General features: G+C 34.4%; 9 protein-coding genes and 1 non-coding gene across 10 annotated transcripts; 4 read left to right on the forward strand and 6 right to left on the reverse strand.

The window, feature by feature from the left end:
- Nucleotides 1-461: 461 nt before the first annotated feature.
- On the reverse strand, nucleotides 462-1,760 carry NAEGRDRAFT_52559 (uncharacterized protein; the record flags this gene model as incomplete). The annotated part of the gene is made up of 1 exon (XM_002671990.1): nucleotides 462-1,760. One exon carries the CDS (start codon nucleotides 1,758-1,760, stop codon nucleotides 462-464), a length of 1,299 nt encoding a protein of 432 aa, XP_002672036.1.
- A 38-nt stretch (nucleotides 1,761-1,798) lies between these two features.
- NAEGRDRAFT_72978 (uncharacterized protein) lies at nucleotides 1,799-2,731 on the reverse strand (the record flags this gene model as incomplete). The annotated part of the gene is made up of 1 exon (XM_002671991.1): nucleotides 1,799-2,731. One exon carries the CDS (start codon nucleotides 2,729-2,731, stop codon nucleotides 1,799-1,801), a length of 933 nt encoding a protein of 310 aa, XP_002672037.1.
- A 221-nt stretch (nucleotides 2,732-2,952) lies between these two features.
- On the reverse strand, nucleotides 2,953-3,032 carry NAEGRDRAFT_t621. Its single transcript has one exon. It is a non-coding gene; the product is annotated as a tRNA-Leu (tRNA).
- Nucleotides 3,033-3,152: 120 nt separating this feature from the next.
- Nucleotides 3,153-4,391, reverse strand: NAEGRDRAFT_52560 (uncharacterized protein; the record flags this gene model as incomplete). The annotated part of the gene is made up of 1 exon (XM_002671992.1): nucleotides 3,153-4,391. One exon carries the CDS (start codon nucleotides 4,389-4,391, stop codon nucleotides 3,153-3,155), a length of 1,239 nt encoding a protein of 412 aa, XP_002672038.1.
- A 265-nt stretch (nucleotides 4,392-4,656) lies between these two features.
- On the reverse strand, nucleotides 4,657-7,575 carry NAEGRDRAFT_52561 (uncharacterized protein; the record flags this gene model as incomplete). The annotated part of the gene is made up of 1 exon (XM_002671993.1): nucleotides 4,657-7,575. One exon carries the CDS (start codon nucleotides 7,573-7,575, stop codon nucleotides 4,657-4,659), a length of 2,919 nt encoding a protein of 972 aa, XP_002672039.1.
- A 367-nt stretch (nucleotides 7,576-7,942) lies between these two features.
- Nucleotides 7,943-8,557, forward strand: NAEGRDRAFT_72981 (uncharacterized protein; the record flags this gene model as incomplete). Its single annotated transcript, XM_002671913.1, has 1 exon — nucleotides 7,943-8,557. The coding sequence occupies one exon, from the start codon at nucleotides 7,943-7,945 to the stop codon at nucleotides 8,555-8,557; it is 615 nt and encodes a 204-aa protein (XP_002671959.1).
- Nucleotides 8,558-10,341: 1,784 nt separating this feature from the next.
- Nucleotides 10,342-12,603, forward strand: NAEGRDRAFT_81361 (uncharacterized protein). The gene is made up of 2 exons (XM_002671914.1): nucleotides 10,342-10,667; nucleotides 10,713-12,603. Exons 1-2 carry the CDS (start codon nucleotides 10,353-10,355, stop codon nucleotides 12,576-12,578), a joined length of 2,181 nt encoding a protein of 726 aa, XP_002671960.1. The 5' UTR covers nucleotides 10,342-10,352; the 3' UTR covers nucleotides 12,579-12,603.
- Nucleotides 12,604-12,658: 55 nt separating this feature from the next.
- Nucleotides 12,659-19,127, reverse strand: NAEGRDRAFT_81362 (uncharacterized protein; the record flags this gene model as incomplete). The annotated part of the gene is made up of 7 exons (XM_002671994.1): nucleotides 12,659-12,760; nucleotides 12,806-13,326; nucleotides 13,460-13,820; nucleotides 15,083-15,932; nucleotides 15,987-16,462; nucleotides 16,682-18,210; nucleotides 18,275-19,127. 7 exons carry the CDS (start codon nucleotides 19,125-19,127, stop codon nucleotides 12,659-12,661), a joined length of 4,692 nt encoding a protein of 1,563 aa, XP_002672040.1.
- Nucleotides 19,128-19,725: 598 nt separating this feature from the next.
- On the forward strand, nucleotides 19,726-21,120 carry NAEGRDRAFT_52565 (uncharacterized protein; the record flags this gene model as incomplete). The annotated part of the gene is made up of 1 exon (XM_002671915.1): nucleotides 19,726-21,120. One exon carries the CDS (start codon nucleotides 19,726-19,728, stop codon nucleotides 21,118-21,120), a length of 1,395 nt encoding a protein of 464 aa, XP_002671961.1.
- Nucleotides 21,121-21,254: 134 nt separating this feature from the next.
- NAEGRDRAFT_72986 (uncharacterized protein) lies at nucleotides 21,255-21,812 on the forward strand (the record flags this gene model as incomplete). The annotated part of the gene is made up of 1 exon (XM_002671916.1): nucleotides 21,255-21,812. The coding sequence occupies one exon, from the start codon at nucleotides 21,255-21,257 to the stop codon at nucleotides 21,810-21,812; it is 558 nt and encodes a 185-aa protein (XP_002671962.1).
- Nucleotides 21,813-22,842: the final 1,030 nt, after the last annotated feature.

The raw sequence follows: 22,842 nt of genomic DNA on the forward strand, positions 1-22,842 counted from the left end.
TGACTTGTTAAAAGTGGTAACACTCAATATTTCTATAAATAATTTGAGTGTGTTTGTAATTATCTCGAGATTATTTGTTGTTGAATAGCTCAATAATTTCCTTTACCTGGGTTGGGTAGAACTTGGATTCAAATGTCATTCCAGTGCATTGAATAATTTGTGATCTGTGACATGGACCAAAGAGTTTGAGAATGCATTTGGCAAAATCATTGCTAGTTGTCTTCTTTTTATCATCGTCTAGTAGTGTCCAATTAATATCCAAAATTTCCAAAATTAATTTGGAAATACTCGCATTTTCACCATCCAATTTGAGGATTACTTTCTTGGATGGATAAGAATAAGTGAACAACATTTCTAATTTGAAAGAAAGCTCAGATAAAGTACCATTTGCCATCTCAAACATGGCATTGGCAAATATCTTCTCCTCATGAATATATTCTGTAAATCCAATGCTGTAAGCTTCATGAAGTGTGAAATACTTGAGCTTGGAAGATGAATTCATTGATGGAAATGTCGTAACTTGGCGATTGAATCACTGAATCGAACGAGAACAAATTCTGAGATTTTCTTGCCGAGTGTTTAAGGATTTCCCTCCTAATGTAATGGAAATATTCCATTCGTTGAGAGTGTCTCAAATCAGATTGAATAATTGGAGTTAGAATTTCCTCCTCTAAATATTTCAATCCTTCCTTTACAGTATCTGATTCAGATTTCAATCTATTATCATCCTCTTCGTCCTCTTCATATGATATTTCTTCTATGGATCCCAATTCCTTAATCATACTCTCCATGACATTACTATTATTGTTAGCAAACGGTGCCAGACAGTTATATGTTTTGGAGCCAGCACAAATCATTAAAAAATTGAGGAAATCTTCCCAATTCCACATGATAGGAATATCCAACTCTTTCATTACTTCCGTAATGGCTTCAGAGTCAATTTTTCCAATAGCTTCATAAGAATGGTAATTGTTTTGATATTGAACTAGAATCTTCTCTTCATTATTCGAATCTCTCACCGTCAATTCATAAAATCTCTCCAGATTATAGGTTCTAGTATTCGGTCCATAAACAAAATGTTGAGAAAATATCATAAATTCCCTAATATCATTCTCTTGTTGATTTGATTTTTTCAAAATCTTCAACTCTGCTCTTCCTCCCTGAGCTTGTGAAAAAATTCCACCAATAAATGAATTAAACGAAACTCTTCCACTCTTGAACAAGTCGCAATTTTCCATAATAACGAAGAACTCTGCAAAATGTTCATCATTTTCAAACAAATAATCAAAATACGAATCATCATTAGTACAAATCATGCAATTTCTAATTTCGGCATTGATTTTCAATAGGCAACCATGAAAAAATTCACAACTTTTATCCTCTAGATCTATCTTGATTTTTGATAATCTATTCATGAAGAATAATGGATCGGTGGATGAAGATGAAATGTGCAATTCTTCAGAAATTGCTTGATTGACCAATCGGAAAGTTAAAACCTCATGCAGTGGTAGAAAGGAATAAATATTGAACAAGACAGCACCATTTAGCCATGTTGAATGATGTGGTAATGTGATGCCAGATTTTTCTTGTTTAAATTCTTCCATTTTTTTCAAAATCAAATTGTAATTTAAATGTACTTTAATGGAAGTGCCATCTCCATATTGAAATGGTTGGTTGCTGGCATAATGACGAGCAAAGTAGGGCTGATTCCTTGGAAAATGTCTTTTCATCAATAATTTTGCTATTAGAATCTGATTCATCTCTGGTATTTAATGGTGGGTTGTTAAATGATTATAATTCATTTGAATTTAATAATTCGTCCTGAACTAGCAATCAATAATTCGCCAGAACGTTCATCCAAACAAATTCCAGTAATTTTCCCATCCATTTTGTGTTCCTTTACAATTTCCAAATCGCTTCTTCTCAAAACTAAAACGCTATCAGTAAAGGTATTGGTAAGAATAATATATTGTCTTGATGAGTCATAAACTATTCCATAAAAGTCACTTGGTGGTAAAGGTTTTGATTTTGAGATGTTGACCTTTGGCATCCCTGTAGATTCGTGAGCAATTTGATAAATTCCAATTTCATTTCTAAATGGAATTATCAATTCCTGATTTTCTAGAATTAAAAGTGAACATCCATCCAATTTTATCAATGGTTTGAAATCTTCAACCAAATCACCTGTTTCACAATTAATGAAAGTCAAATAATCTGTGGTAGCTTCATTAATGACCAAAAAACGTTGTGAGCTTGTTGTGTAAATATCAATGCCATACATATCCATGGTAATTATTTTCTTATCCCACACCACACAATCTTGCCACCTATTTGTTCTCATCAATTTACTCAATTTAAACTTCACAACACCTGTCGGTCCAGTTGTGTATAGCTCATCATTATTCTCATCCAGCAGTGGGACACAAGTCTTGAAAACAATCTGATGAATCAATAAATTACTACTCCTATCCACAAAATAAATCTTGTCATTGGTGAAAATTATAAAACAATTATATTGGTATGAAATTATGATATCAACAAATTCTGCATCCACATTTTCCACCTTTTCCAAATCAAAAAATCCAGATTTAATAAAATTATAAGAGAAGGGAATTTTGGGATTTCTAAACATTTTCCGAAGCCATCCAAATTCTTTTATTGTAGAATTATCTTCATCATTATACAAGGCTTTGAAATCAATGAGAGAAAGTATCACACAATCATCTGACATTTTTTATATAAAATTAGAAGTTTTGAACTTTTTTTTGTTTTCTTTTTTTTGTTTTAAAAAATACTGAGATTCAGGGTGGACTTCGTCTTTGTTGATTAACTTTATGTGTGTGTCAAGAGAATGATCCATCTTTTCATAATAGAAGGAAAACTTAATAGAGAAGATATTCTAATTAAAAAATAATGATAAGTCAGAAAGCGAAAAGAAGAAGAAACAAAAGCTGCAGAAGGTGGGATTTGAACCCACGAAGCTTGCGCAGTAGAACTTGAGTCTACCCCCTTTGACCACTCGGGAACCCTGCTTGACATTCATTATGAAAATAGTCCATATTTATATAAGATACGTGCTAACTCGTTACCCATACATTTATTTACTTTTGTTTTAGTGATACAAGGAAAGACATGTTGTGATTAAAGTTGTTTTATTCTTGATTATGATCTTCTGTATGATGAGCAAGCATTGCCTCAATGAATTTATCTGGATTTCCATCACAAAGACATGAATTGAGATAGTATTCTGTTTGTTGTGCTGCACCTTTTGATCTTTCAAACATTTTAGCTTCAAAACTTGCAATTACTCCATTCCAATCTAATACTTCTGATTGAGTCTCACTTGCTATTCCATCCCTTCCATGAATTAAAAATTGAGCGAGGTCATGAGCATCTAGGAGGGCAAGATTTGCACCTAATCCAGCAAATGGTGTCATTACGTGAGCAGCATCTCCAATAATTGTAACTCCTGGTTGAGTTTTCCAATCCCATTCAGGAGGAAGTGAATAAAGAGGTCTCTTGATGAATGAAAAGTCGTCATTACATTCAATAACTCTAATGAAATCCAATAGTGAATCATCCCAACCATTGAATAATTCTAATAATTGCTGCTTTACAACTTCAGGGCCCTTCTCAAAGTGAATAGTTTGCTCAACCAATTCTTTATCCATTCTGAGGCAATAGTAGAAACGAATATGATTTGAATTTCTCTGTGCTAACAGACCCTTGTTATTGTACAATGAAAAGAGACTTCCTTTTCCGGTCATTTCAATGACCTTTCTTGCCAAATCATCATTTCTATCTAATTGCAATTTTGATTCGATAAAGTAAACACCAGAATAGGTTGGTTTAGTTTGTGTGAAAGCGGATCTCACCTTTGACCAAGCTCCGTCACATCCAACCAATAAATCAGTCACATGACTACTTCCATCCTTGAAGTTAATTTGGTATTGACCTTCAGAGGATTCAATCTTCTTAATACAGTCAACTGCCTTATTCCATTCTACAGTTCCAGGACTCAATGCATTGAGGAATAAATTTCTCAAATCCATTCTATCAATTTCCGGTTTGGAAAAGGCATCTTCATTCTCTGTTGTGGAATCTTGTGCAGAACCATCTTCGAAGAGAAGTTTCAAAGTGGTTGATTCGAGAATTTTAGTGGCCTCTCCTTCAACTCTTGACATTTTCAAAAACTCTTCATATAATCCAGCACCTTTAATGGCAATTTGTCCATAATCTGAGTGCATATCTAAAGAACCGCCCTGATCTCTTCCTAAAGTGATAGAATCTCTCTCAAAAACACTCACTTGAATGTTTGCTTGTTGGAGAAGGGTTGCAAGACAGAGTCCAGAAGGACCAGCACCGATAATTGTTACTTTCTTATTGAACATTGTTGTTTCTTTTTTTTGTTTGTTTGATTCCATCGATTGATGTGATTTCAACTATTTATATCAAAAAGCTCACAGTTATTGAAATGTGCGTTGGTTGATTGTCTAGTGTTGTCCACTCCGCTGTGTCGTCTATAAAATTCCATCATCTTGAAAGGTCCGCTAGTTGGGTTAGCAAAAATACCGCCCAGCCAATAGATTTCAAGAATTTGGCATTCAGTCCTGGGAGTGTCTTCATCACCATGGCATAGTTTGATGAAACAGTACACTACTGTTTGAGGGAGTTTTTCAATCCTTGCATGTCTATCAAATACCACAAATCTTGTTGGTGCTTGATGAGAATATTATCTTGTTGATTGAGTTTTTGAAGGAATTTAACGTTGTGTTTCAATCGATAGGAGGCATGAGCAATCTGGTGAACATCTAACTCGATGGCTGCAGTTGCAATTTCCTCATCATTTTGGAGTTTATGTTCAAGGTGAGCGAAAAGTTTTGGATTTTTCTTGACTGCTTGAAGAATAAATTCTCTGTCAGTTCTTAATTGATATGAGGCATGTAATAATGACTCTGGATGTGATGTAGTAGCAGCCAAAACAATTTCCTTATCATTTCTGAGATCTTCATCAAGTGCAGTCAATGCTTCTCCTGAATTGGTGACAGCTGCCATTACAACTTGTCTGTCAATCTTTAAATCATCAGATGCTCTATTAAGAATATTCCCCTTATTCATTACTGCTTTGATAACAATTTCCTTGTCAGATTGGAAATGAGGCACAGCATCAAGTAGTTGACCGTTCTTTTCAATATTCTCCAAAATAAAATCTCGATCCATTCTAAGTTCCTTTGATAAAAAGTAAAATGATGTACATGTTGGAATAGCTGCTGAAACTACTTGTCTATCATTTTGTAAAGGTTTTGATGCAAACTTGATAGCATCCCCTGTCTGTTTTACAGCAACAAGCACAATTTCCTTATCATTTCTAAAATCCAATGAGACATATCTCAAATTCATTCCATTCTTGCTCATGGCATTCAAAACTATCTCCTTATTGTTTCTTAAATTTTCTGGAATCCAAAAAAGATTTGCTATGTGTTTGGATATTTCTAGTATAAATCCATAATCATTTCTCAAACGATCTGAAATATGAGGGAGACAGTCTAATGTTGGCTCTTCATTTGATTTCATAGCATGAAGTACCAATTCCTTATCATCTTTCAACTCCTCTGATGCAAGTACCAATAGATGTGAATTATTTGTAACAACATTAAACATAAATTCGAAATCACTTCTGAAAGAAACGTCACAACCAAAGATGCAATAGCCATCATTTTTGGAAGCCAATAAAACTATTTCTCTATCTCCACTAAAGTGATCCAAAACAACTCCATATTTAGCAGATAATAAAGCAAATTCTCTATCTCTGGAAAATTCATTTCTAAAGAATGAAAGACTACTAGGATGTTTTCTTAGTACTTCTTCCAAAAAATCCATATCCATTCTCCAATCAAGTTTGACCAAAACAGGGTTATAGTTGCTTATTGCCAAAAAAGATAATGCCTTATCAGATCTGAGACGCTTAGAGGCCAATTCAATGAGTTTACCATCTCTTTTTACGCATTCGTACACTATTTCTCTGTCATCCGAGTATAGCTCTGGAATATAGTTTGGTAAATTTTTCGAATATTCTAAAACCAACTCCCTATCACGCTTCATTTCAGAGGATTCTAGTCTAAATCCATACGTTTTTACTTGTGTAAGATACAGCTTTCTATCATTCAACATTGATTCAGGAATTTCAGGATGCCCAAAATAATTAAAAGCCTCCTCCAATATTTCTCTATCATTTTGGAAAGCTATAGGAATGCAACTCACATATCCTCCACATCTAATGGCTTTTAGCACAAAATCTCTATCATTCTGGAATTTTTCATCGACTGAATTTATATTTCCACCATACTGAGATATTGCTTTGATTACAATATACTTATCATTAATCAGTTCATCAGATGTGGCATATTCTAAAATGTCTGCTCCATAGTGAAGAGCTTTTAAAACACATTCCCTGTCGTTCTTCAAATCCTCTCCTGCAAAGTATAACGAACGAGGGTTACTTTCAATTAATTTCATTATTAAATCCTTATCATTCAACAATTCAGTATTTCGAACATAATCAATTACTGTCTGATCTATTTCCAAAAGCTCCAAACAGAATTCCTTGTCCAATAATAACTCCTCAGAAACTGTTCGCATTATAGAGAATGCAGAATAGTCAATAAGCGCAGTCTTGACAATTTCTTTGTCTTTTTTTGAGTTTTTTCCAACCATTTCCATTGCATCAAATTCACGCATATACAAAGTAAGTAAAACTATGTCTCTATCATCCTTTAGCTCTGGTGAAATATGTTTGAAAGTGGAGCTATTTGTTCTAATTTGTTCCATAATAAATTGTTTGTCATTTTTTAAACATTCTGGAGCGTACTGAAATAGTTCACTATTCAACTTAATAGCCATTCGCATGAATTCTACATCATTTTTCAAATCTGAAGAAATCACTGGCTGATAATTATTTCGTTTGATAGCCTCCAATATAATCTCCTTGTCGTTTTGTAATTCTGGACAAGTAAAACTAAAACAGTTAGGATATCTTTTGATTGTTTCCAAAACAATATTTCTGTCGTTTCTAAATTGATCTGGTAAATGTTGGAATCCATATGGACATATTTCGAGTGCTTTTTTAACAATTTCATCATCATTCCTCAATTCTTCAGAAGCAAACTCAAGTACGCTTGTTCCCTTTGCTGACACAAGTGTCATAACAAAATCTCTGTCTTTCAAGAGATCGGGATCAACGTACTTCAGTGCATGCTCATGCTTACAGGCAGCAAGATAAACAATTTCTCTATCGGCTCGTAATTTCTCCGAAGCATACTGAATGGATTGTCCACTGCTCATCACAGCAATTTTAACCAGAGTCTTGTCATTCTTTAATTCATCAGGTATTCTACTCAAATAATCTCCATCCTTTCGTAAATATTTACATAGAATTAATCTATTACTCTCCAATAGTGGTGGTGAAGCTCTCCTGTGCCAAATTCTACCAAAGGAAGTCATTTCTGTTTGTATCCTCTCATACAGTTCATCATTGTCATGAATAACTTTCTCCCGAGCTTCTTGGAATTGGCTCATCAAGGAAAATGATTTTATTTGTCCGTACATATCAATTTCTTCATCTGTGACACAGACAACTACCACATCACTCAGTGAAATCATTTTTTTAATAAACAATTTAATAATATTAAAATCAAATTAATAATTGATTCTAGATTATGAAATTTCCAAATAATTAAGTGGACTGTTCGGAGTTAACTAGTATAATCTTTCCATTGAAAAAAAAATGGCTCGATCACTGCTTGCAATCTCGTTGATGGTCATTGTGTCCATGATTATGATGATGGACATGATGATTATTAAAACAGCCCAAGCTAAAATAATATTGGACACCAATGCTGGAAGAAACAAATATGATAACAATCAACGTTTCAAAGAACGAACAATGCAATTGAAGCAATCTCAACTACCAATCACAAGATTCAAAGCAGTGAATAAAGATTCAAGAAATATTGAAAGAGATTTCTTGGCCAAGTTTTACAATGCCACAGGAGGAAGATCTTGGATGAAAAACGAAGGATGGAATACTATGGGAACAAGAGATGAAACTGACTATTGTACTTGGTATGGAGTGGAATGTGAAAGAAGTGGACACTATGTGATTGCATTGCAATTGATTAATAACAATTTGACTGGATCATTACCAACTGGAATTGTGGATGGATTGCAAAGTTTGATGGTATTTGAGATTGCTCTTAATGGACTGAGAGGGGAAATTCCAGAAGAGTATGGGCACACAACCATAACAGATATTGATCTCAGTTACAATCAATTTGAAGGTATTCTTCCACATGGAATTTGTAATATTATTACATGCAGTGCTCACAATAATCCACGATTGAAATGTCCAAAAGATAATTGCAATGAAAATCATTGTGTGATGGATGTTTGTAATTGTGGAAAGTATTCTATTTGTCAAAATGAAGTTGATTGTGCTGGAAAGTTGTGTTCAAAATGTGTTCCTTCATCCTATTCTCCTTACATTAAAGTTTGTAGATAAATCTTTATTCTATTTAAAGAAATAGAATATTCTAAGTAATATTATTATAATACATTGGTTTTGAAGTGGGAAAGTTTGGCCATTTCCTAGATTAATGATACAATTTCATTTCTAACACTATTGAACTCTTTACAAGAGATGACATTTCTTCTTCTTTTCATCAGCTGAATTGTCATCAACCCAATCCTTAAACTTGTCTGGATTTCTGGCAATTCTTACAGCCGATTCAAAAACTTCCTTCACACCATATTGAGTTTTAGCACTACATTCATGATAACGATGAATCTTCCAATCCTTTCTCTTCTTTTCAGCTTCATCTTTTGTAATAGGTGGTCCATCCTTACTCTTTTGCATTTCTGGAACTTCTCTCAAATCAACTTTTGTTCCAACTAATAGGATAGGGACCCCAGGAGCATAATGTGTAATTTCTGGAAGCCACCTCACTTGAATATTATCAAAAGAGCTTCTGTGGACAATTGAAAAACAGAGAAGGAAAATATTTGTATCTGGATAAGAGAGAGGTCGTAAACGATCATAACTTTTTTTGTGTGAATAAATTTCATTGGAAATTATGAGAGGACAACTTACTCTGAAATTGTGTGAGAATTATCATGTATGAATATAATATGTTGATAGATTTAAATATTTACCTTCCTAATAATATTGATTGATAATTGATGAAAATGATCAGTGATTAGAATATAAATTATATTGTAAATTACTTACTTGTCCTGCTGTATCCCATAAATCTATTGTTTGTACTTTAGAATCAACTACCATGTTTGTGCTGTAATTATCAAAGACAGTTGGCACTAAAGATTATTGATTATCCGAAATTACAAGACGAAACATATCAAGATCCAATCATAATAATAATAATAACAACATTCCAACAAGATAAATTTTGTATGATGACAATAATATTCGAAATTGATGACAATAACATGATATCAATCAACTCTTTCCAATACAAAAAAAACCTACCGTAATCTTCAGGAAACTTATCCTCTACAAAACTAACCAGTAAACAAGTTTTTCCGACAGCACCATCTCCACAAACTACACATTTTACAGCCTTGTCCATTATTTCTTCTTAAGTTTCGAATAATATTTAAACTACTATGATTTGACTGTTTCCAATACAGAGAAAAATAAATATCGATGAGAGGGAATTTTTTTGATTCTTGAAAAAAAAAATGCCCAAGTTCTCTTTACACTGATGGACAGAAGCCTTCTTTTAAGAGAATAAACGGAAAAACACTCACGAACAAGGAACCTCCCCATCAAATAAATCAAAACAAAAAGAGCCAAGCAATATATTAATGGATGAGAGGCATCATCATTTGAAAATTAAGGATTGATTAAAAGACCATCTCATCTTTGTAAGAACCAGTTTTTGTTGTTCTTTTTTAAAGGTCATTGGTGGTTTTGATTATTGCTGCTGAAGAAGATCCTTCATGTTGCTAAGAAAATATGTTAGTTAGCTTATTTCAACCAAAATTCGAAATCAACGCTCAATATCATAATGTGCTGCGCACGCACAAACTTACCTCAAACTTTATTGTGGGTCATCGTGCGCTCTTTCTCTCTCTTCCACACTTGGGTAGAAAACAAAAAAAAGGCTCGAAAACATCTCAGAGTTGCATCATTACTCAAATTTTACTGTATTAAAACGTACTTTTATTGTTGCCTTTTCGTTGAATTTTAGCATTGTTTTCGCTTAATATTTTGGAAGATAATTTTGGAGGTTTTAGTAAAAACAAAACTTCATGAAAAGACTTTAAAAAAAATCAACATGACAACTCCTAGTGGTACTAACGAATTTAATCCTTTCATTTTGCAAGGAACAACACCGTTGGGAATGAATGATAGTGTTTCCTCTCTTTTTCAGGATTTACTTGGCAACATGTTGGATATGAATAATAATTTTACATCGCCACCATCCTTTTTATCTTCTCAACAAGCACAACAAACAATTTATAACCAACAACCAGTGGTGATAGACAATTCGGAAGTTGATGATTTTAATTTTGACGCTCCAGACGAAGGTTTGATAAATCCTAATTTACATTCCATTGCATGTTTGCAATGTAGAAAGCTACACAGAAAAGTAGGTAATATTATTACCATGTTGATTTGCTAATTTGTCAATTAGTGTGACAAGAAATATCCTTCATGTTCTGAATGTTTGGAAAGAGGAAAGGAATGTTGCTATAGAACCCCTAAAAAGAAGGGAAGAACAAAAGGTAGTAAGAACAAACCAAAACCTACTCAACCACCTCTTCAAGAAAAGGTCAAGAAAACACTTGTAGTGGTTTCTTCTTCATCTTCTTCGTCATCTTCATCATCGTCTTCCGATTCAGACAATAATTTATCACCTCCATCACACAGTGGTTCACCACCTTTGGAGGGATATACACAACAACCAAGAACAACAACATTGGCAACAGCTAGAAAAATTGCACAACCATATGCTCTTTCAAATCAACAATTGTTAAATGAAATGCTCAAAAGGAAGACTATTGACATGTATTATGACATTATTGGTATGGGATGTAGTGTTGTTCCAAAACCAAAGATGGAAAGATTGGCATTTGAGTATCTCAATGATGATGAACCAAGTGGTGAAGACCATTTTTATGACTCTCGTTCCTACAGACTTTCATCTACAAAATCTAGTATAAGAGCTCTTCTCTTTTCAATGCAGGCATTGTGTGAACAAAGAAGAGGATTTTCTGAATCGGCCAATGCTGCATATAGGGAAGCTAAAAGAAATTTAGCTAATTCTTTTGATGATTTGGATAATCCATATATTAAATTGACATATGGTAACCTATCTTCATTTCTCGCTGGTGAGGGTGATGACGTTACATCTCAATTTTACTTGAATAATCTGAAATATGCATTGGATAAACCATCTGATAAGGCATTTAAAAGAGATATTGGAACAGCTAGCGATTTATCAGAGGATGATGACGATAAAATGATTAGGGCATTCATGATGAAATGCTCACTATGCTCGAAATATGATAACGTGGATAATTTGAATATTTGGGATAGTTTCAACACGCTGTACAACATCAAAACCCAAAAACAGCCGCCATACTCTTTAGAAAGCATTCTCAAGAATGGAATTACACCTTCGGATGTTCCCAAGTTGATGAGTCTTTCAGAACTCATCAAATCTATTTTGGAGAATTATGCTGTTCACAGCAGATTTTCCACCATTCAGTCAACACTTTCAATGTTGATGAAGGAAATTATTTACATTTCCTCAAAAGTTACCATCTTACTCTCTGTTGGAATATATGAAGGAGAAATGTTGGAATCTCTTGCTGATCAAATTACTGTTATCACAGAGCATGATTTGTTTGGAATGTTACCTTGCAGTTTGACACATTTCATTATAATTCCAATATCAGTTCATATCAAGATTTTCCCAAAGGTTGAAAAGATGATTTTGGAACGGCTGGATATGGGTAAAAGCCTATTGACAATTTTAGAAGAACCTTATGTGAAGAAATATTTTGAGAATATTGCAAAAGATTTAAGGGCTATGCAAATGCTCAAATTGAGATATAAGAGAATTGACAAGTATTATTCGAGAGTAATTGCTGATTTGGAGAAGATTAACAAGTGGAAATTGGAGAAACAATTTGATTTGATTGAGAGTTTCGAGTTTGGCAAATCACCTGTAAATTCTGATCCTACAAAAAAGAACGAGCACTTTCCATTCAAATCAGCATTCCAATCGACATTTATCAGCACCCATCCTTTTGATCCTAGTCTGAGATATGAGAGTAAAACTCCTGAGCAAGAGCAACAAGGAAAGCCTCAACCAAAATCAGGTAAAGATGTTGAGCCAGTGGGAAGTTCTCCTGTTGATTCAACCGCTACCTTCCGAGCTAACCATCAACCAATCCAATCATCTGATTTATTTGATGTTTCGAATGACGATCTTTTCCCTTTCGAAATGGATACTGTAAATACTGATATTTTTGCTAATATTGACGAATTCTAATGTACATATTAAACTTTTATTCTCTAACTGGTTTATTCTTTGATTTTTCTACAATATAGCATAATAATTGAGAAATAGTCCTAGTTGAATGTATCATAGATATTCTTCAGAGTTCTATCCTTAATAGAATAAGGAATATCCAAAAATCCTCTCAAAACCTTGAGCAAGTCAATTCCCATTGTCTATTCAAAATATTGCAATTAAATATTAAAATGTTTAAAACTTACCAAACCTAGAATACCAGCAATATCTCCTAATAAACCTTCAATTGTTCCAGTAATAATTTCAACAATATTATTTTGAACGAGTGATGAATAAGCAATAGTAATATAAACTCCATCATCATCATTACCAACAATTTCAATGTTGGTATACTTTGAATCCCACCTAGTTTCTTCCAATTTGGGATTTTCAATGGATGGTTTCAATCTCTTTGTGTAAACCTTTGTCAACATGAATACATTATCCATATCAGGCATTGCATAATTGGTTTCAGCTAATAAATCAGGATCGGTTCCTGGCTCATGGAATGAGATTTGAAGCCCAATTCTAGCCCCTGTAACATCTTCGTCTGGTCTAGTAATTGTAAAGTAGAGTTGTATGGATCCCATATATCCAGTTTTGTGTGTTGAAAATGGGTCCGTGGTACTATTATTAATGACATAACAATTAAAATCCGATCCCAATTGATTAATTCTCTTTTCTTCAATAAGTCTACCAGTTTCATTATAGGAAACATCTGAACCATCTACGTTCATTAAGCTCATATATTTAAATTTAATATCGCAATATTCACAATCTTCACCTCCAGAATTCCAATTACAAATTGTCATTGCTTTCAAATGTGTTTACTTCGTTAAAGCACAGTTGTCTCAACTTACTTGGAAAAGCCATTGGCAATTTTGCTACATAGGATAATGAAGTAGTTGGATTTGCAAGTGTTTCATAGTAATTAATAGTAGAATTATAAATATACCAAATGCAAAATCCAATCATTACGACCCATCCTACCAGAGTAATAATGTGATACCATTTTGTTGGTAATTTACAGCAGTGTTTCACCTTTTTCTTCTTCTTCTTATCCTTTTTATCCTTCTTATCCTTCTTCTTTTCTGCCTTATTCTTATCTTCTTGCATCTCGACAATCGTTTGGTCTCCCGATGATTTACCTCCACCCTGATGTGAGTGATGTTGTTTCTGTTGCTGTTCTATCAGTTCCATTGACGATGAAGGAACTGGCTGCTGTGATTGTTGCATTATTTTGTTATTAAGGGAAAATAAAAAGCTTTTCAAACCAAATACAAGTTCACGCCATCTTAATTGTAGATACCTGCTGCATCTAGGAGAGAAATACAACACGCGCTTTCTAACGACGCCAACGAAGTCGTATAAAAGCATACAAAACACACAAGAGAGAGAAAAAATGAAAATATCTTCTCCTGAATCGACCAATAATCAAGTCTTTCCATCAGCGATGGAATTAAGGAAGGAAAATGAGCCAAAGGTTAATGATGAAGAAGAACATTCCGATGATCATTCATCATCGGAGGGCTCTGTTGATTCATTCTTTGGTTCAGATCCATTGAAAAAACGTATAGGATATAGTATTAAGGACCTTATCACATTATTGGGTTGGATTGCATGTACAGGAGTATTCATTTGGTACTTTTACTCTTCAATAACACAAACTGTGGAGGCTTTTCAAAATCCTGCCACCACAGTTTCCTACAAAGCCAAGACGCCAATGTATTTCCCTGCAGTGACTTTGTGTAATTGGAATCCTGATGATGAGGAAGGAGGAAATAAGGGGAGTAAATTTGAAGCTGTTGGATGTTATAGAACTGTAGTGTCACCTAATAATGTGAGCTATGTACCATGTGAATTTCCCTATTATGAGAAGACAATATTCTCTGGAGTGTACTATATGAATTGTATTGTTTTTAACAATGATACAAGTGCACCTGCTGTTGCTTCCCGTACTGGACATACTGGATCGTTGGTTTTTAAGGCAAGGTTTCCTTTTGATTTTTTTGGTGAGGATGATATGACTGGATTTAGAGCTGGAGCAACTGTTTCATTTCATGAAGTGGGATCAGTGCCCAATCTATCTGATGAAACGAATACAGCATCTGGAGGATTGGATAATACATTTACCATTCGAAAGATGGTGAACAAACGATTGGTTCCAAATCCAACCACTGAAATCTATTGGGATTCAGATTATTCTGCCATTGACATGATTGAGAATAGAACTGATTACATCACTGTAACGGTGGCTTATAACTCATTGAATATTAGAGAGCAGACAGATGTATACACTGTCAATATACTCCAATTATTGGGTCAGCTTGCAGGTATGACCGGTACATTGTACGGTTTGGAAATTCTCAAAGTTTTGAGAGGATGTTTGTGGATTCCAAAATCAATCAAGAAGAAGACTGCAAAATATATTTGGGAAGAGTTCAATAGATAAAGAGGTTTGAATTGTATTATATTTTGATGACTTCCATCTTCTTGATAGCTTCCTCATCAAAATCTGTATTGTTTTGAACTGTTCTGTGTTTGATTGCTTCAACCTTGCTCAATTTTTCACGTTGCTTCTTGTCCTTCCTTTCTCGTTTGGTGAGTTTCTTTTCTTTTGTCTTGCTACTCGATGTCGAGTCCTCTACTGTTGAGGTACTTGAGGATGATGAACCAATAGTATTAGAATTGGAAGATGGAGGTGGATTACTTTCAGAGCCCAACTCTAATAAAATTCCAATAACCATTTCAGTATTGAAATTATTTTGAATAATCATATCCTTCACCATTTCCAAATCAAATCCGCTCTCATAACCAATTGTTGACATGACCATATCAAAGCATAAATCCAAATTTCCATCACCTGAAGCAGCTGGTGAAGAGAAGGCTGTGTTCTGTAATTCATGGCTCTTACTACTTCCTACAGAGCTATTGCTTGACTGGCTCTTTGAATTCTTCTTGCTATTACTACTGGTGCTGGATGCTGATGAGCTCTCAAGGTATTGCATTTGGCAGAGGAAATCAATTGTTGAGTCCATATCTTGTCCAAAATCTGCCAAAGTATTTCTAATCAATTCCAAATCGGTACATCCAGTAGATTGAATAATTATTTGTTCCTTTTTAGAGATTTCACCTGATGATGATTTACCTTCGCTAGCCCTTTGATATAATTCTCGAACACTGTCACTCATGAAATGAACAGAATTGTAATGTTCTCCCATATGATAACTGAGTTGAATAAGTCTACTCTCTGGTTGATTATAGTTAACAATATCAAATGATGGCTGTCCTAATTGGTGAACTCGAATATTTACATTGAATGCCAGTGAAATACTATAAACAAGATTGAAAACATCAGTCATTAATCAAGTCAAAAAATAAACTAACCTTTGCAAAGTGAGATTATCACCCCACTCTGTATCCTTCTTCATAGTTTTACAATAATCTTCAAATGGTTCATCACAAACAAATGGAGAAAACATATCCGGATTGGTAATCATATATTCCACAGCTCCTTGTCTAATTTTTTGGTACTGAGTTTGATCTCCATACAATTGATCACTCACAGACCTAAACTGACAATTTCCATCACCAGTAACCTTCTTCAAATACAATCCATAAGGTTCCAATTGTTGATTCATTTTCTGGAAATCTTCATCCTCCAATTTTATTCCGCCCCCTCGCTTTTTCTTTTTTCTATCCTTCTTATTGTTATAAATTTCTGGATCATCATATTCGGATTGTTTCATGGTGGATGCTTTTTTAGAGAAGGGATCTTCTTCATCGGCACTTCTCCCACCATGATGAGATTTCTTCTTTGATTGTTCGTAGGCTTGTTTTCCGCTGAGTTTGCTACTATTCTTCTGTTTGCCCATTTTTTTTTGCATCTAAAAATAAAATTTTTGTGATTTTTGAAAAATGAATTTTCAATTTACAAATTGAGCGTAAAATTGTTGAGATAAATATTATTATTTGAGTTGTTTATTGATTTTGATGCATAATCTTTCTGCCATTGATAATGGTCGAGTTGTGGTAGAAGATGACAAGCTGCCACTTGAGAAACATGAAGAATATTGACACACATCACCAAAACTTCCAACACTGCACGAGCAAAAATCAAATCCTGTGCAAGATCCTTTTCCTCCACAAACTGTTGGGTTTGTTGCTTCAATTCCAAAACATGTTGGAGCTATTTCACATTTAGCTCCACTGTAACTTGTTGGACATGAGCAATTTCCAGTCTCAGGAATGCAACTTCCTCCATTCAAACATGGGCTAACTGTACAGTTAGTATATTGACACTCACTGCCAAAAAAACCTTCTTGACAAGCACAAGTGTCAAAATTCACACAATTTCCTCTTTTGGAACAAACTTCACTTCCAATTTTTTCATAGCATTTGATTAAGCATAGAGATCCATCCTGTTTCAGGGCATAGTTTGAGCTGTCACAAACAGGTGTCAATCTTCTTATTAAATTGGTAGATGCATCCGACAAGTAAATTTGTCCAGTCAATTCGTCCAATATAATTTGTTCAATACCTATTAATCTTGCTGATCGTGCATCAATATCTTCTCCATTTTCAATGATTCCGTCCCTATTTAAACTACCAGCAATTGTTTCAATTTGTAAGGTGGAACTGTCAACTCTTCTAATGGTTCTTCTTTGAGCAATAAATAAGTCACCACTCTTTTTTGAAACTGCAATTGAGACAGGTTTGACAATATTAGCATCAAGTGCTGAGCCACCATCTCCAGAAGTCCATTGGCCTCCTACAACACCAGCATATCTTGTAATATTTACAAAATTTGCATTAATCTTTCTAATAACTGAATTTTGATAATCACAAACAAATAAATCTCCATTCGAATTGAAAGAAAGATCGTATGGAAGATTCAATTTAGCAATTGTTGGGTCTCCACCATCTCCTGAATAATCCCCAGCTCCTCCTTGTCCTGCAACTAGATCAATAGTTGCCATTTGTGTCATGTTAAATTTTCTAACTTGGTTGTAAAAGGTTGTAAAGTAAAAGGTATCACGATTATTTGGAGCAAATGCAAATGATCTAACTCCTTGATATTGGCTTTCAAAAATTGGAAGAGCAAAGTCAGAAACTGTTCTTGAACTCGTGTCCAATATTCTATGTTTGAAACTGTCATATATCAAAAATACATTTGGACCCAGGACAGTATCTCCTATTAAGGCAGTGGGATGAGTGAAAGAGGCTGTCGAAGCAGCACCATTATCATAACCAATATCACCACTTCCTGCCATAGTTTGAACTAAATTGGTGTGCAAATCAATTTTTCGAATTCGATAATTGAGACTATCCAAAAATATTAAACTAGTATCTTCTCCATTTCGTCTCAGAAACAAGTCTGTTGCGTTGTTAAAGACTGCCTCATTACCATTCACATTATCTTTAAAATTTTCATCAATACCTGCAATGGTTATTACGTTATTTACACCATTAGAGTTCATTGTAATCTTTCTTAATCGCCTATTTCCAGAATCGTTAACAATCATTGAGTATTCACTAGTGTTTGGATCATAGTAATATAGCATTGTACTTGGGTTGTTGAATTGTGCAACCTTGGCATCTCCTCCATCACCTTTTTAGATTCAAATTTAGAAAATTTAATATGACCATTATTAAATTATTGAAATGTGACTTACCTGAAAACCCTGGATTTCCAAACACACCAGCAAATGGAGATATAATACCAGTAGTCATATTAATCACCCGAATACACGATGAATCTGAAATATACATTTCATAATCATCAGTTATTGGATTGATTGCCAAATAAATTCCATTAATAGTTGAAAAATAAGCTTCCTGCTTATCTGAACCATATCCTGGACCTTTCCCACTCTCTGGGGTTCCTGCAAATACATTGATGAGTTGCAGTAATGGATTACTATCCAATTTCATGCTGAAAATAGCTGAATATCCTGCGCCATTTACTACCATATATAGGTAACTCCCTGCTTCATCCACAACTAATCTTGAAACAGCAGAAATTGCAGTTGATGTAGCCAAACTATTGATAGTAGCTCCTAAATCCAAAGAGTTCAGTCCATTTCCTGCTATATTTGTCACTTGTTTTGAGCTCAGGTCAAATTTTCTAATCTTGTTAAAACCAGTTTCACTGAAGAACAAAGAATTATTGGCATAAGCAGCACCAGTCGGATACAATATGTAAATACTCAAAGCATCACCATCGATACCCCCTTCTCCACCTCCACCAACAACCATTTCGACTGTTCTATCCGAAAGTGAAATTTTGGAAATTCTGTTCAATCGCTTGTTTCCAATAAGAAAGGTATTATCATTCGGATTCAATACAAGAGAATAGGCACCAAATAGTGGCCCCTGTGTGGCATCCTCTCCATCGGCCCCAACCACAGTTTCAAAAAACAGAGTTGACCACAATTCTGGTTTCGTATCTGTATTCATCACGTCCAAACTAATCCTCCTCAATCTCTGCTCTGACAACAAATACAATGAATTATTAAAGATGGCCATGTCCTGAACCAGACCAAGTGCTGCAAGTTTTAATGGATTCGTGTCTGTAGTAATATTATATCCAACCACGGTTTTAATTTTATAACTTGGACGCATGGATGTGGCCACGGCTGCTTTGGCTTGTGTGAATGGAAGAAAACAGAGACAAATGCCAATGAGAAAGATGACGCAGGACACAATGGTTTGTCCAACAGTTGTCATTTTTTTTGAAAGTTTTGGCGTTGGACGAAAGTTGCATAAAATGGCTGTTCAACGTATTTGCATGTTCAAAGAGATCGAAAGTTGAATCACACATTTCCTTAATTAGATTAGTTCGCATTATATTTTGAAATTTCCTGTGAGATTTAAAATAGTTCACTGATGATGATCATCAAGAAAATAAACTCTTCCAATTAGTCCAGACGTTGAAGGGTTCCCAATTCTGCATTTCCAGAACTTTTTGGTTTTCTTAAAGTTCATTGTTTTAACACATTGTAAACCAAAAATTTGTCTCACTTCCTCAGAGGCAGCATCAGATTTGCGTGACCATTGGAAGAGATATTGAAATTGTAAATTGTAAAGTCATCCAAATCTCATAAAAAAGTTCATCTCAAAAAAAATGTTTGAAAAACTATTGGGCCGTTTCAGAAGGAACTCTAAAAATTCATCTCCATCATCAAAACCACAAATGAAACCTCTTGATTTTGATGATGACGATGATTATGATGAAGAGGGTGAATTAAATTATAAATGTTCCTCAGAGGAAATTCTGGTCATAAAATTGACCTCCGATGAGGCTAGAAAGTACAGAGATTTGATGAGGATGGAAGATATTAATCATTCGATCACCATGGGGGGTTATTTGCGTTGGAGGGATATTGTGAGTTGTATGAGAGTTTGTAAGGAATGGAAAGAAATTATTGATTGCAATGCGGCTTATAATATGTTCCTTCAAAAGGTATTGAAAAGCTTGGAAGATTGTTATCCAGTTTGTGTGAACTTGTCTGGAAATATGAAAAGAAGTCACGTCGTTGGAAAAGGGTTGAAAAGTTTACAAGAGTTTGTGAGCTTTTCCAAATATTCAATGAGATGGCTTGAATCATCCCGTTTTGGTTACAACAATGGAATAACACAAAGCTCAACCACAATGTTGTTGGATTTCATGTCAATAGATCCAAAGAAAATAGGACACAAGCAATTTCATGAGGACATCAAAGTAATTATTCCAGATCAACTTGCAGAAAAAGATCCATGGTACTCTCTCACTTCCCCTTTATGGAATATTGACGAAGACGAAAGCTTTGGCATATTTATGGCATTTCAATCCAGATTTCAGTATAGGTTTTCTTTCATTTCTCTAGCTTACCTTAGAGGAGAGTTTTATAAAGCTATTCCACAATCAAAAGAAATAACCAAGAATATCTCCGTCAAAGGTGAATACGAAGTTGACGAACCAGAGACGCCAATAGGAAGATATAGAGCCAGCTCAAGCAAAGAATTTAGTGCTAGCTCCGTGTCTCAATTTATTTTGGAAGAATTGACTGAAGATTTTGCGCATGACAGATTTTATGATGAAGAGGAAACAGTAGAGGCAGAAGCAAAGGTAACTTTGGAATTCAATTCTGGTTTGAGAAAGATGCTGTTCAAGATATGGAAGTCTGGGTTGCTGAACTATGCACCAGTGAGAAATTATGTATTCCAATTGCTCTACTTGTTGGAAAACCACAAAATATATGACTTTCATAGATTCCATTTTCACGATAATATGAAGGATACTAACGTGTCTGAAACAGTTCAAGCTTTCCTTTCTTCTGAAAAAGGAGATTCTGAAACTTTCTATACCTATCTAGATGTTAAGAAACCTTGTTCAGGTTACTCTGGAGGTCAATCAAACACTTTTTATTTTGTTGCTCTCACACTGAAACACTCACCAACACATGCTGATGAATGTGAATTTGAATATGCATTGTTGCAATATTACCATTATACTGTTAGAGGAATGGCTTTAAGTTAAACTACTACGAATGTACATAACATTAAATTTCTGATTTATGAAAGATTAGTGACAAGAATCAATCGAACCAAGGAATCCCTTCTTGGTCTTTTACTTAAAACGATAGTTCAATAATTAAATCCTTATAAAAAAAAATGTCTTCATGGTGTGGAGAACCTGCTGCTATTACTTTAGATTTTCCACCGTTAAAGGCTTCATCATCACTCACCAATAAATTACACAATACCAGTCTCTCCCGAGCGAAATATCTTTCCTTAACAAAGACTTTATTTCGATCGAATTTATGCACGACGGGCAGTTTGAGACAGGATCAGAATTTTATAATGCAAATGGTAGAGAAGAATTCATACATTCTTGGCCATGCCTATGCTAATGGAAAAAGGTATATTCATAATCTTTATCGGAATACTCCAGAGAATTATGGAATTGAACAAACTGTGAATCAACAACAAGAGGATGAATCAAAGGAGAGAGCGCTCAAGTTGATAGAGGAATATTGTGTAAACTATGTAAAACTGAGTGAAACGTTAAAAAACGATATTGATATTTGTTTGGCTTGTTTGAGGAATAATGGATTTTATTATGTTTTTCAAAATTCACAAAATAGTCAAAATAAGGAGCTTATTGAGAGAGCAGTTAGAGAGATTTCAGAATTAACCTTTTTTATGCAAAGCATTGTGATAAAGCTTTAGCCAGTACTCCACGTGCTATGAAAAAGAACAAAGATCTAATGGTGAAAGTGATGCAAGTTTCACCAGCATCAGTACTCACATTTATTGATCAATCATTGGTTCGAAATAAGGAATTCATAGTAGAGTGTATCAATTCTATGGCAAGCAGTGCACTTGAATCTTTAGAAATCTATTTGCCTTATGGTATGTTAAATGATATAGAACTTGTCACTGCCCTTGTTATTCAGTCTCCGAATTGTTATTCTGGTTGCCATGCATTTCTCAGGATAGAGAACTTGTTCTGAGGGTGATCAAGAAAAGTCCAAGACAATACCAATACGTTTCTGAAGAATTTAAAAATGATAAGGAAATTACTTTGGAAGCAGTCAAACAATCCTATCATTATTTAGCGAATGCACCAAGCACTATTAGAATGGATAAGGAGTTTGTGTTGCAATGTATTTTAATAGATACTGAGACAATCAAGTGTACTTATTTACAATATGATGCAGAGTTTGTTCTGAAATATTGTGGAAATCTTTCGAAAGAAGTAGAAATTGAGGCAGTGAAGTAAAATGGGCTCTATAGACCACGAAATAGTTTTTTCGATAGTTTTGATGAAGTGTTGGATTTAAGAATGGAACATGAATATCCAGATCTGTATATCTGAAGAAATTTATTTGGTGCAGTATTCTTTCCATAAAACCGCCAAACTCGAGTAAGCTGCTTCAAGTTGGTTTGGTCAATTAAGGTCGTCTAATAAGACACAAGCTTCTCATTTTGGTCTTGCACATACCTTCTAGTGTTCAAAAAAAATCACATTGAAAAGTTGTTCCAAATCCACAGCCAAATTCCAATACCAACTCTATTGAAAGATGACTTTAGTAGAAATTAATCTCAACGGCAAGTCCAAAGTGATTCTATTTCAATAAATTCCAAACAAATACTAACTTCACAGTATAATACTATTATCACTATGATCTGACATGGTGTTTCAAGTGGATTTTCGTTCATTACTGGTTACACAAACGTTGATACTCATTATTGGAGA

Source organism: Naegleria gruberi (genome assembly GCF_000004985.1).
Source record: "Naegleria gruberi genomic scaffold NAEGRscaffold_57, whole genome shotgun sequence".
Lineage (NCBI taxonomy): Eukaryota > Heterolobosea > Eutetramitea > Acrasida > Naegleriidae > Naegleria > Naegleria gruberi.